The sequence below is a fragment of the Oncorhynchus keta genome, chromosome 20 (assembly GCF_023373465.1).
Source record: "Oncorhynchus keta strain PuntledgeMale-10-30-2019 chromosome 20, Oket_V2, whole genome shotgun sequence".
Taxonomy (NCBI): domain Eukaryota; kingdom Metazoa; phylum Chordata; class Actinopteri; order Salmoniformes; family Salmonidae; genus Oncorhynchus; species Oncorhynchus keta.
Genome location: NC_068440.1, coordinates 5,823,650 through 5,836,501, shown reverse-complemented (window position 1 = coordinate 5,836,501; position 12,852 = coordinate 5,823,650). Strand labels below are relative to the sequence as shown.

Below are 12,852 nucleotides of genomic sequence, written 5' to 3'. Positions count from 1 at the left end.
GCAGGGTCAGTGGTAATGCTACCGTTGGTCATCTGCTCTGCTTGTGGTAGACGGGCCATTTTTCAATATAAATATGATGTCTAGATTTCCAGGCTTCGTCTCTGACACATACCACCATAGTAGCAGCTGGTACTTCAATAAGGCAGTCTGAGCAGATAATGAAATCGATGACACGTGTGTGTGTGTGTGACACTCTCTTGGGGAGGTTGCATGAGTCACAGCTACTATCTTGCCTGTCCCAGGAGCCCCTTGAGGCCCTAGAGAAAAAGATCACATTTCTGCTACGTCTCTCACACACGCACACAGATTTAACAGACCCCTAGTCTGCTAATTAAGTACACTACACAGAGAGGATGGCGAGAGAAGGAGTGAAATGGAGCGAGAGAGAAGAGGGGTATAATAGATCATATTTTTTAAAGCTGAGATTGATGTTGCCGTATCCCCGTTGTTTACTGACAGTCAGGTTTTTGATGTTCTACTTTTCTTTTTTCAGCTCCCTCCTTCAATCTCTCTCCCTCCCTCTCTCTCCAAGCTGCAGTCCTGGGTGTTGATGGTTTTATTTACTTTTCTAATTAAATCACAAGAGAGCAGCCAGAACCAGCTACAGACTGAGATCAGACGACTCCGACTGAGATTCCCCCTCTGGCGGTTTGAAGCTCCGCTAGTTGCCTCACCAGAGACCAGCCCTCAGAGGCAGTCATGCAGACGACGCTAAGATACGCTAGGCTACGCTCCAGGTAACAGGGTCAAGCCAGATGTTGAGGCCTCCAGAGTTGACGTGAAGCCTGGGGCTCGCCTGAGCCACTTCCCCAGAGAAATGGTGCAGTGAAGCGGACCAACTAAGAAGCATTCCCCTGTCTAGATCCCAGTGCAGCTCAGCATGTGGGCATATGTGTGTTGTTGTTTACATTCGGAGATGAAGAGAGGAGCATCAGGGTCAGTGTGAGTGAGTGCGCGTGCGTGCACGCACCAAGAGTTGGAACGCAGACAATACGTTTCCTACCACACTGGTAATTGCACGTTCTTTTTTGGGCTGGCACGAAAAGTAAAAGGAGATCTTACAAATCTCAGACTGGCCCGAATGGTAAAGCAAGGGAGATAGATGGAGGGAGAGCGAGCGGGGGAGGGAGTGCGGAGGAGGAATGAGTTAGCTGTGTGAGAGTGAGCTTCCCTGCCAAGCCCTGTGTTCAGTGGATTTGCCCATTCAGCTTAGATCAGCAGTGTGGCAGGCTGGCAACCCTATGGAAGCTTCCGGACCATTGAGAGACTCAGTGAGGGAGAAGGAGAGAGGGCCAGGGAACACAAGAGTCTGGGAGGTTCATTGGTAGGTAAAACCGTGAACACAGCTCCATCACCATAACATCCACATGGGTGGTAATTCCACACAGTTTGTTATCATTATTTATTTAACTACATGGTTTATTGAAGCTGAGTTTAATGAAAGACAAACCCATTCAATGTTATATTTACCAAATACTACCCCCTTTTTTTTTTTTTTTTTTGCAAATCAGTCAACACCACCATAATGGTTAACGCCTTAACCTTAAATTGTACACATTAGTAGAACACATACATTCATACGACAGTGTGGCTATGATACTAATAGTGTAACTGCTAACACAATTACACGTCAATGCATAATCTTGTTCAGAGGTGTATTCGTACACGTAGCTTGGTCCCAGGAGTTATAGGAGTTGGCAAGACGGCACAAACAAATCCCATATCTGCGACCATGCCCGTGTATTTTGAGCAGTATTTGGCATTCTTCCAGGACCATGCTAGGGTGTTGTGATCCGTATTTAGCATCCTACCTGTAGAGACTCTAGGAAGCGAAAGGAGCCCAGGCGACGCCCCCGAGGAACCAGGCAAAAGGTGGAGTTGTGGAGCAGCTCCTGGTAATCAAACCTGAGGCGAGAAAGAAAGAGTGGGATGTAGAGTTAGTGTTGGAGGACAAAACAAATATTCTGCTTGCACTTTTACAGCGGGAACAGCATTCACTTTTACAAAGGCTCCATTTCTGCCATGAAGACCAGAGGTTCTAGAGACAAGACTATTACGGTAGGGTCAAGAGAGACCTATTGACATTAGTCTTCTGTTCAAAGACCTATTCAACAGTGTTTGGGCACAATTCTGGCTGGGGAACGAGATCCTCAAGCAAACACGCCCACACTCAATATGCTGTCTCGACCTCTGTTATGAAAAGCCAACTGACATTTACTCCTGAGGTGCTGACCTGTTGCACCCTCTACAACCACTGATTATTATTTGAACCTGCTGGTCATCTACCGAACGAAGATTTGAACATCTTGAAGAACAAGCTGTACTCGTATAATTGACAGGTAGCCTAGTGGTTAGAGCCTTGTGCCAGTAACGGAAAGGTTGCTGGATCGAATCCCTGAGCTGACAAGGTAAAAAAAAATAATCAGTCGTTCTGCCCCTGAGCAAGGCAGTCAACCCACTGTTCCCTGGGTGCTGATTATGGCAGCCCCCCCACCGCACCTCTCTGATTCAGTTTAAATGCAGACGTTTCATTTGAATGCATTCAGTTGTACAACTGACTAGGTTTCCCCATTTCCTTACCCTAATATCCACCAGGCACAGCCAGAAGAGGGCTGGCCACCCCTCAGATCCTGATTCGTTCCTGCCTTTTCTAGGTAGTTTTTCCTAGCCACCGTGCTTCTACATCTGCAATGTTTAGGGTTTTAGGCTGGGTTTCTGTATAAGCCCTGCTGATGTAAAAAGGGCTTTCTAAATACATTTGATTGATTGAATAACTGGACCGGTTACATAATACAATTCGGTATTGTGTTTGTGTTAGAGAGTCCAACAGGAAGACATGGCCACATCTTAGCTATACCATTCCATTGCCACTGACTGTTGGATGTACTACATTTGTATGGACTACATGAGCTGTGTTTTGGGAAGAAAGAAAACTTGTCTCTATTGGTTTGACCCACACAGGGTCAGCTTCAGTGTCCACTTCTAAGAGTTTTGTATTTTAAAATGGACAGTCAGTCACACTGAAAGACATCCTATCAAATCCAACTGTAGCTGTAGCTACGTAACAGTACCCATATTCTGTACACATTCCTCTCAGGACTTGACTTGAGGCTGTTGGTAGAAAACCACGCTAGAAACCATGGTATAAAGTGGCAATATTGCCAACTAAGATGACCTGGTCCAGGAAGTCTTTATTTTCATAATTTCAAATTATAAGTAAGGGTAGATGGGTTTAAGTTAAGGTTAATGCTTTGTGATTATAATTGCGTTGGTGGTCAAAGAGTGAAATACTTTGTTCTCTCGGGTATAGGCAGATGGGGATGATAGCGTTAGAATGGAACGTAGTATTGCTTTTAATCAAATCCAATCCAACTTTATTTGACGTGCATTATACAGACCTCAACACATTTGACACAATGAGTTGCTCCATTCCAGCAACATACACTACGTGTTGAACATCTCATTCCAAAATCATGGGCATTAATATGGAGTTGGTACCCCCCTTTGCTGCTATAACAGCTTTCCACTTGATGTTGGAACATTGCTGCAGGGATTTGCTTCCATTCAGCCACAAGTGCATTAGTAATTCACATTCCAAATGTGTTCGATGGGTTTGAGGTCAGGGCTCTGTGGAGGCCAGTCAAGTTCTTCCACACCGATCGACAAACCATTTCTGTATGGACCTCGCTTTGTGCACTGTCAGGAAAGAACTTTCCACAAACTGTTGCCACAAAGTTGGAAGCACAGAATCGGCTAGAATCAATGAAACGAAGGGGCCAAGCCCCGAAACCATTAAAAACAGCCCCCAGACCATTACGTTGCTTCCAGAGGCAGTTTGTAACTCGGTAGGGAGTGTTGTCTATTTGCTCTCTATTTATGTTTATACTTGTGGTCATTCTGGCATCTGAATGGATATCATTCCGACAGTGTTTTGGGTGTCAACGGTCATGATTTGTTCAGGCACCAGCATCCCCTCCGGGTTATTGTGACTGTGGTTTTGTGTTAACACAACTGGCCCCATACCAGTTCTTATGTTCGTAATTAAGATGGGTAGGGCGAATTGATCATAAATCAGTTGTTAAGGGTGGAAAAGAACTGTTCAGGTTATGATGGGAGTTGACAGAGTGATCTGAAATCAGTGCATAGTCAGCATTAGAAATGCCCCCGGAGCTACCAAAAGAACCCAACGTTCCCAACCAACGGTGGCAAGCTTGCCAATGTTTGGAGTGCATTCTGGTACAAAATGGGTACCACGCATCACCCAGGTGGGCCCTTCACAGTTCTGAGCTAGGCAGCTCAGGTGACCTCCCCACAAGCCCAACCCTCTAAATGTAAAACACGTTGAAACCCAGCAAAAAAAAATACCTCGGAAATGTAAGCCATTATCAAGCCAGTGGAACCTTTTTTAACGGCCCGTCATGTTGCTCACTGCTCTAAGTAAATAAACACGTTTTTTTTTTTTAAACAAAAGAGTTCCTATATCCTCGTCTCTCCTGCTCTGAGGGCAACAGTCTTGTTTACACGCTCAAGGGGCGTCAGCATAAAATATGGCCGCCGCTAATCTAGCCTGTCTCGGCTGTACCGACCATTGTTTATTCACCACTCTGTGAGTGATGAGATACAGGCGCCGATGTTAGCATTGATTTGGATCTTGGTGTGAGTTTCTCGGTGAACTGTTGTATGAGTGTCACTGTCAAGGTTGTGGTGTATACATACATGCAAATCTGCGCACACACACACACACGGAAATGTGCACACACAAACTAACACTTGCAGCACAACACACATTCACATAATGTATGCAAACATCCACCAGCAAACACACACACACACACACACACACACACACACACACACACACACACACACACACACACAGTAAGGAAGCACATACATGCACACAAAAGGCACAAACACCCTAGAGAATTAGGGTAGTGAAAGGGTGCATTGTTTTCCGTTTGCCACCGCTATACTGCAATGTTGTGCTGTTTTCCACCTATTGAGGGAGCTTAGCCAGTTCTGCAGAACTGCAGTGTGTGTGTGTGTGTGCGCAAGTGCATATGTGTGTCCGATAGTTAGTGGATATGAGCTAATGTGTGTTATTTCTCATGCAAGTGTGTATAACGTCTGTTTGGATGTACTTGTAAAGCCACTTACCCATTAGAGAGAGGGAGAGGGCGCTCTCCCCAGCATGTGGTGGGAGTGGAGTGAGCCTGTCGCTGGCAACCTACTTCATCCCACTCTGGGTCATGCTGATTTGTTCGCTGATGTTTTTTAATGAGCGAATTTACTTAATGCAAGGGAACAAATAAATAATTTAACAGCAGTTTGTTTCCAAGAACAAATGAACAGGCTCTCTCTCTGTTATTCTCTCTCTGTCGTACTCTCTCACTCTCTTTTCCTTTCCTATTGAATGTGTGTGTGTGTGTGTGTGTGTGTGTGTGTTGGTTCTTCTATCCTTGTGGTGACCTAAAATCCCCCAAAGTCCCCACAAGGATAGTAAAACAAGGAAAATGATCCCTCGTGGGGACATTACCCACGTCCCCATGAGGACAAATGCTATTTTAAGCTCAGGTGTTTATGGTTTATGGTTACAATCAGGGTTAGGGTAAGTGATTAGGTTTTGGTTAGGTTTAGGGGTTAGGGAAAATAGGATTTTGAATAGAAATCCATTTTAGGTCCCCATGAGGTTTGAAGAACAAAACGTGTGTCGAGCAGGGCCAGTATTAACAGACTGTTCTCTGTCTGCTAACGGGACATGGAGCATGTCTCCTTTCTGAACTCCATCGTCATGACCCATTGAGTGTGTGCGTGTGTGTTTGCTTGCAGGGGTACGTTAAGTGTGTGTGTGTGTGAGCGTTTTTCAAATGCCCATCATGGGTTTGGGATATACAGTAAATTACGGTGATCTAATATCTAAATGTTCTTTGTGTGTGAAACGCATGATTGTATTTGTCTACCAGTGTGTGTGCACTTGGTATTGGTGCACTTAAATGTATGAGCTTCCACCCACTTTGTGAAAAAGTCTTGAACCACCCATATGTAGCGTTCTCTCTTGTTCATGGGGCCTATGAGATCAATGGCAATCTTCTCCATAGGTACTCCCACGCGGACAGTCCCATAGGTGCTTGGGGCTTCCTTGGAGGTCTGGCTTTAGCGGCACAGCTGGTACATGTACGACACCGTAGTGTGACATCCTCTCTCATTCGGTACCAGTAGTGTCTTGTCTGCAGCCGGGCAAGTGTGCGTTCCACGCCAAAGTGTCCGTCTACAGGGCTGTCGTGCATCTGCTTCACGATGTCCTTCCGGAACACAATGAGGTAGGAGTATCTGTGGGTAAAACCCTGCACCTTCGGTACAGTAGAAGAGGCGTAAGCGAATGCCATCCTTGACATACAGTCTCTGGCCCGAAAGGCGACATCCCCCGATGATGGGCGTTCCTGTTCTTTCTCGAGCCATCTCTAGACAGGGCCCATGTCAGAGTCCATCCATGGAAGAGAACAGAGTCACTTGTGTCTGTGAGGCAAATATTTTCCACGTCCAACGTGTCCTCTTCACTGTCCTGATGACCCGACTCCTCGTCGAAGGCCACTCCAGAGAGTGCAGGCTGTAGGATGGGGTCTTCTCCTACCCTCACTGGGTGGAGCTCCATAAAGTAGCTTCCAGAACGTAATCAGCTATGCTGAGGCCAAGGTCATACTGCACTTCCGGCTGCCTGAAACAGTCATTTTTCTGGGTAGGGTCCTGTATAATGCAGGGGCAAGTCTGGCGGCAGGGCCTCTTGGACAGGACGTCAGCATTTTCATGGTGGCGTCCTGGACGATGTATGACCTTGAAGTTATGCTTCTCGAGCCACCTCGCTAGTTGACCTTCTGGTTCCTTCATTCTTATGAGCCACCAAAGGCTGCTGTGGTAAATGTGCACAATGAAGAGTCTTCTGAGCAGGTATTGACGGAGGTGTGTAAGTGAGCTCCACTACTGCCAGTAGTTCCCTCCGTGTAGTACAATAGTTTTGCTCGGTGGAGGACAGCCGCCGGCTCCCATACGCTAGTACGCGTTCCTCACCGTCCTGCATCTGGGACAAGACTGCTCCATCAGCAAAGATCATTGACAAATAGTTGCTAGTCTGAGGTCAGAACGGCGAACTGACAGACTTCTGAAACACCGGTAGGCTGGGGTCGTTCTTGGACCTTTTTTGATTTTTCTGTGGTGATGCCGTGTTTGGAAACGATGTGTTCAAGGCAGGTTACCTGTCGGCGGAAGAAACGGCACTTGAAGCGTTACAATTTCAGGTTGGCTTGGCGTAGCCGACAGAACACTGCCAGGCACTGGAGCATCTCCGTGACATCCCTTCCCAGGATGATGATGTCATCTAGATATACTAGGTAGGTTCGCCCATTGCATTCCATACAGGACACGGTCCATTAGCAGTTGAAACGTCGCTGCTGCGTTAGAGCCCAAAAGGCATCACATTCCACTCGAGTCCCTTCCTGCTGCAGAAAGCGGCTGCTTTACGGGCCCTGACGCTAAGTCCGCGCTAAACCATTTGGCATCTAGTGTGTCTTGGATACGGGGAAGTGGATATGAATTCTTAACAGTAACTCATTTAGAGCCCTGTAGTCCACACATTGATGGTATGTCTGGTCCTTTTTGCGTGCCATGACTGTTGGTGAAGCCCAGCTGCCATAGCTTGGAGAGGCTAGTCCAGTTTCAAGACTTTGCTGGAACTGCTGGTCTGCATTGAGCTACTTTTCGAATGCCATCCACCACGGTTGCTGCTTCACAGGTGGCCCAGGCAACGTTCGAATGTCATGCTGTACAAGACCAGTGGGTCCAGTAGAGAAGACGTCCCCATAGGCACTAAGGAGTTGAGCAAGCCTACTTTGTTCGTCTGCACTTAGTGCAGCAGAGCTCTCCGTATACGCCAACTGTAAGTGAGAAGAAACCGCTGGGGAAACGAGACTAGTTCAGTGGGCTGAACAACAGCTGCAGCCCGAACGGATTCCAGCAATAGCGCCCTTTTACTTTCACTGACTCTGTTCCTGGATTGTAGAGCCTGATGGGGATTTGATTATTGGCCTATGCTTCTCAATGAATCCTTTAGTTGGGCTCAGCACTACGTCACCTCTGACAGGTTCACGGAAGTGTGCGTTCCTCTGCACGATGTACTCGCACCCTGATTCGAAAACGGCTGTGCGTGCTATTCTTACGACATCCCCCTTCGTTCTGAAGTAGGGCAACTGTTCACCAAACAGCACAATCCTACGGCTGCTGAAATCATGGCTTCCCCGAGACTGCTCCAGGAATGGATGACCGACGATGGCATCTGTGTTCTCTACGCCACGTCTGCGGGTACCAACCTGAATGTGCGGGTACCAACCTGAATGGGCAGATGAACTTCTCCAAAGACTTTGACATTTACAGGACCAATGCTCTGCTGAGAATGCAGTCGATAGCTGGAGTTGGAGGTTTAACGTCTGGGTGAATGGTGTCGTAACAGCGCCAAGGCAGCACATTTCTCTGTGCTCCGCTGTCTTACAGAATATATAACTCTTTCCATGAGCCCTAACCATCAAACTGACCTGGTCGTAGTGTGGGGATTCTCTCCTTCTGAGTAGCGTATTCGTCCTCACGGTCAGATGGGATATCATAATGTACACGCCGGGGCTGCCTGAGTGTGAACTGGATCTTGCTCGCCTGGGGTGAGACTGTTCGTTTTCATAACAGTACATTTCATGACCTTCAGTGGGCAGAGCATCACGCCAGATACATTGATGGGTGTCTTGTGACTGAGTGGTTATACACAGGATACATGGCTGGAGTGGAGGGCAGAGCTGCTGGCCTCCTGCATGGGTAATGGGAGTAAGCAGCATTTTCAGGTGAGCATCTAGCATGCCAGCTGGTATAGTTTTGGTTGTGACTTTGCTGTGATTCGATTCCACTGTCACCCATATTTCTGTTTTTCAATGAGACTTGAATGGATTTGCTTCTCTCCTTGGCCGTCGAGGAGACGTCTTTGACTCAAGGCACGAGTCAGCCATGTTAATTGCGGCTGGCCGCATATTAGCTACATCTGAACTTGGCAAAAATGGATTGCAGTTAATGTTAGCATTTGCAACATCAAACTCGTTCATCCAGTTGGCAAGAGATTTCTGAGTGCATGTCTTCATTCACTGTAGTTAGCGATATGATTGGGGTTTGAGTAGCACGTCAAATCCTCAGGCGAATTCTCTCTCGTAATAACAGAATTCCTGCTTGTAGCCGCCATTTTACAACTTTAGTTAGAACGTCAGCCACTACTAGAACAATGATTAACTTCGTTAGCCGTTACCTCGTGAAAGTGTGAATCTTTTTTTTTTTCTCTGTTATTCCGGTATAATGTGAAAAACTCAACGATACTGGCAGGATAAATCCTGGACGAGTCCCCAGTGTTACCTTTCCTGCCTCGCTTCCAGACCGTAGTCCGGACGGCTCAGGGGAGCCCTCACTTGCTAGCTCCACGGCCGGGTAATTCCCACATTTTGTGGATCTTATCCGCTGCTAATGAGTTAGTCTGGAACTCCACTGACGTAGGTGACGTTTATTAAACTTGTACACCATGAAGTAGTCTGAATGACAAAATAAACTACTGGTTTAACGGAGCTAGAAGAGCGTGGCTCGCTGTTCGACTACATCTCCGCCACCACAACAAATTGCATCAAAACACGAAAGTTAACTCACTACGTTACCCATAATGCACTTGTGTTTTAAAGCTTGTCTACAACAACTCCATCCATATGAAAAGGCCTACCTGTTCGTTGATTGTTGTAGCCTACCCCTTCTCATTTAGCCAACTTTATTCTGTTATTTAAATTCCATTTGGCATTGACGAGAAATCTCCCAATTGCTACACATGGAGCCTCGGACTGTAGCGCTGCTCTGATTGACAGATGAAAACAACAAGCTACACTTGTGAAACGTGTGTAGGCTACCGGTGCTCCTTTTTTTTATGGGGTGTGCTCATAAAAACCATCAGATTTATGTATTACAATAGACAACAACAACAAAAATGTTAACTTTCCCAAGTAACGGAATACTAACAGCCGTTCGGATATTAGAATATTTGGATAACTGCCCATCCCTATCACATGTTGGGCACCTTACAACTCTTTAGAAAGCAGGTCCATGTGGATTGCTGATCAAACCAGATCTTATTTGTTACATGCACCGAATTCAACAGGTTGTAGACTTTACCATGAAATGTTTGCTTACAAGACCTTCCCAACAAGTAGCAGGAGTACCAGTACCAGATCAATGTGCTGGGGTATGAGGTATTTTAGGTAGATATGTACATGAAGGCAGGGTAAAGTGACTAGGCATCAGGATAGATAATAATAAGAGTAAAATAAAAAAAACAGAGTAGCAGCAGCATGAGTGTGTGTCACACCCTGATCTGTTTCACCTGTCTTTGTGATTGTCTCCACCCCCCTGTGTATTTATACCGGTGTTCTCTTTTTGTGTTCAGCTCTTGCTTTTCCCCAGTCTCTCTCTTCTCGTCCTCCTGGTTTTGACCCTTGCCTGTCCTGACTCTGAGCTCGCCCGCCTGACCACTCTGCCTGACCCTGACCCTGCCTGCCTGCCGTCCTATACCTTTGCCCAACCTCTGGATTACCGACCTCTGCCTGACCTGAGCCTGTGCAGAGTCAGTGCAGATAGTCTAGGGAAACCATGACGTCAGCGGAGGCTTCTGAGGGGAAGACGGCACATAATAATGGCTGGAACGGCCATTGGAATGGAATCAACACCTGGAAACCATGTGTTTGGTGTATTTGATACCATTCCATTCTGAAGATTGTTTCAATCTATACATATTTTCTCTACTAAACAGTTAGACCACACACACACAAATGCACAACACTCACGCACACACAAATGCACAACACTCACGCGCACACAAACATGGTCACAGATCACCCTGCACACCCCAGCTTCTGTCTCATCTGAGGCCCCTCACTGTTGTACGGCTATCTCATGTTTCTTGCATCACTCACTATTCTCTCGAATGAAGGTCTGTTTGTTTCCCTCGTGCTTGTTCTCTCTCATCTTCCCTCTCTCTTCTCCCTCATTTCGCCTCTTCTCCCTTCCCTCTTTCTTCTCCCTCGTTTTCACTCAATTTCCCTCATCCTCCCTCTCTCGCTCTCTTCGCCCTGATCTTCCCCCCTCTTCTCTCTCATCCTCCCTCTTCTCTCTCATCTTCCCCCTCTATTCCTCTCATCTTCCCCTCTTCTCTCTCTCATCTTCCCCTCTATTCTCTCTCATCTTCCCCCTCTATTCTCCCTCATCCTCCCCTCTTCTCCCTCATCCTCCCCTCTATTCTCCCTCATCCTCCCCTCTTCTCCCTCATCCTCCCCCCTCTTCTCCCTCATCCTCCCCCTCTTCTCCCTCATCCTCCCCTCTTCTCTCTCATCCTCCCCTCTTCTCTCTCATCTTCCCCCTCTTCTCTCTCATCTTCCCCCTCTATTCTCTCTCATCTTCCCCCTCTATTCTCCCTCATCCTCCCCCTCTATTCTCCCTCATCCTCCCCCTCTATTCTCCCTCATCCTCCCCCTCTATTCTCCCTCATCCTCCCCCTCTATTCTCCCTCATCCTCCCCCTCTATTCTCCCTCATCCTCCCCCTCTATTCTCCCTCATCCTCCCCCTCTATTCTCCCTCATCCTCCCCCTCTATTCTCCCTCATCCTCCCCCTCTATTCTCCCTCATCCTCCCCCTCTATTCTCCCTCATCCTCCCCCTCTTCTTCCCCCTCTTCTCTCTTATCTTCCCCCTCTATTCTCTCTCATCTTCTCCCTCCCTCTATTCCCTTCTGTGGTCACGGGCCCCATATGAAACATTGATAAGGTAATGAAGCAGAATAAAGGGGGGAGTATTGAGCCAATACAGATGGACACACATGGAGGGGGCACGACCAGTTGATTGACAGCGGCTGCTGTTCAGTTAATACCACACCACATTTCTTTCTAGCAAAGGTCAGATGTCAGTGACGTGTGTGTTTGACGGGCAGTATGGATTCGCTAAATAGTCAATACCGTGCATGCTCTGTTCACCTGGGCGGACACAAAAGGGCAAACCCTGAGACGCATACCATACACACACACCACTGTCATACAGTACTTCTACACCCATCATACAGTTCATATGGACTTTAACGTTAATCCCAACACATACAACAGCCATAACACTGTCCCTGCCACACTGCAACAATGGCAGAATGTATTAGTGATGATACAGTCTGAGAAGTACTACTCATACTCCAACCATGCACTGTCTGTCCAGCCTACATATGTCACTACAGCCCACAGTGCTGCCTCCATCCATATTCCATACTGCAGTAGACTGGACATTTCTCCTTCCAGAGAGAGAGGGGGGAGACAGAAAGAGAGAGCACAGGATGTGGACAGCTGTTAATGCCTCTGGGACAGCCCCAGCACCACACACAGAGGAAAGAAATGGGGAATGAGTGATAAGGAGAGGGAGAGAAATAGGGGATAGAAAGACAAACAGAATTTGCAGCAGAGACCGAGCAATGAATAGACATCTAGAAAGAGAGGAATATGATGTGTGTGTGTGTGTGAGAAGGAGGCATTATGTAGCAATTTTATATCTGATGGCTATGGGTCAAGATCAGGGCAACACCCTACACAGAACATGCCTAAGATAATACAGTTGGAGAGAACGAGACGGAGGTGGAGCGAGAGACCGAGACTGAGGCAGAGGGAGAGAACGAGGCAGTGAGCGACAGAGGTAGAGAGGGAAAGGTTTTATAGGCAGTTAAGGTTTCAATGTGCAGAGAAATAAGCTCTCCGAGTATCCTCT

At 47.1% G+C, this 12,852-nt stretch overlaps 1 protein-coding gene across 4 annotated transcripts in view; it reads right to left on the bottom strand.

Moving 5' to 3' along the window:
• The window catches only part of LOC118399209 (exostosin-1c), a 79,707-nt gene that overhangs the window by 5,515 nt on the left and 61,340 nt on the right, over window positions 1–12,852 (bottom strand). For all 4 annotated transcript variants that reach the window (XM_035795104.2, XM_052471923.1, XM_035795105.2 and 1 more), the window contains exon 3: window positions 1,812–1,905. In XM_035795104.2, coding sequence (XP_035650997.1) covers window positions 1,812–1,905 — 94 coding nt within the window. The remainder of the gene's footprint in view (window positions 1–1,811; window positions 1,906–12,852) is intronic.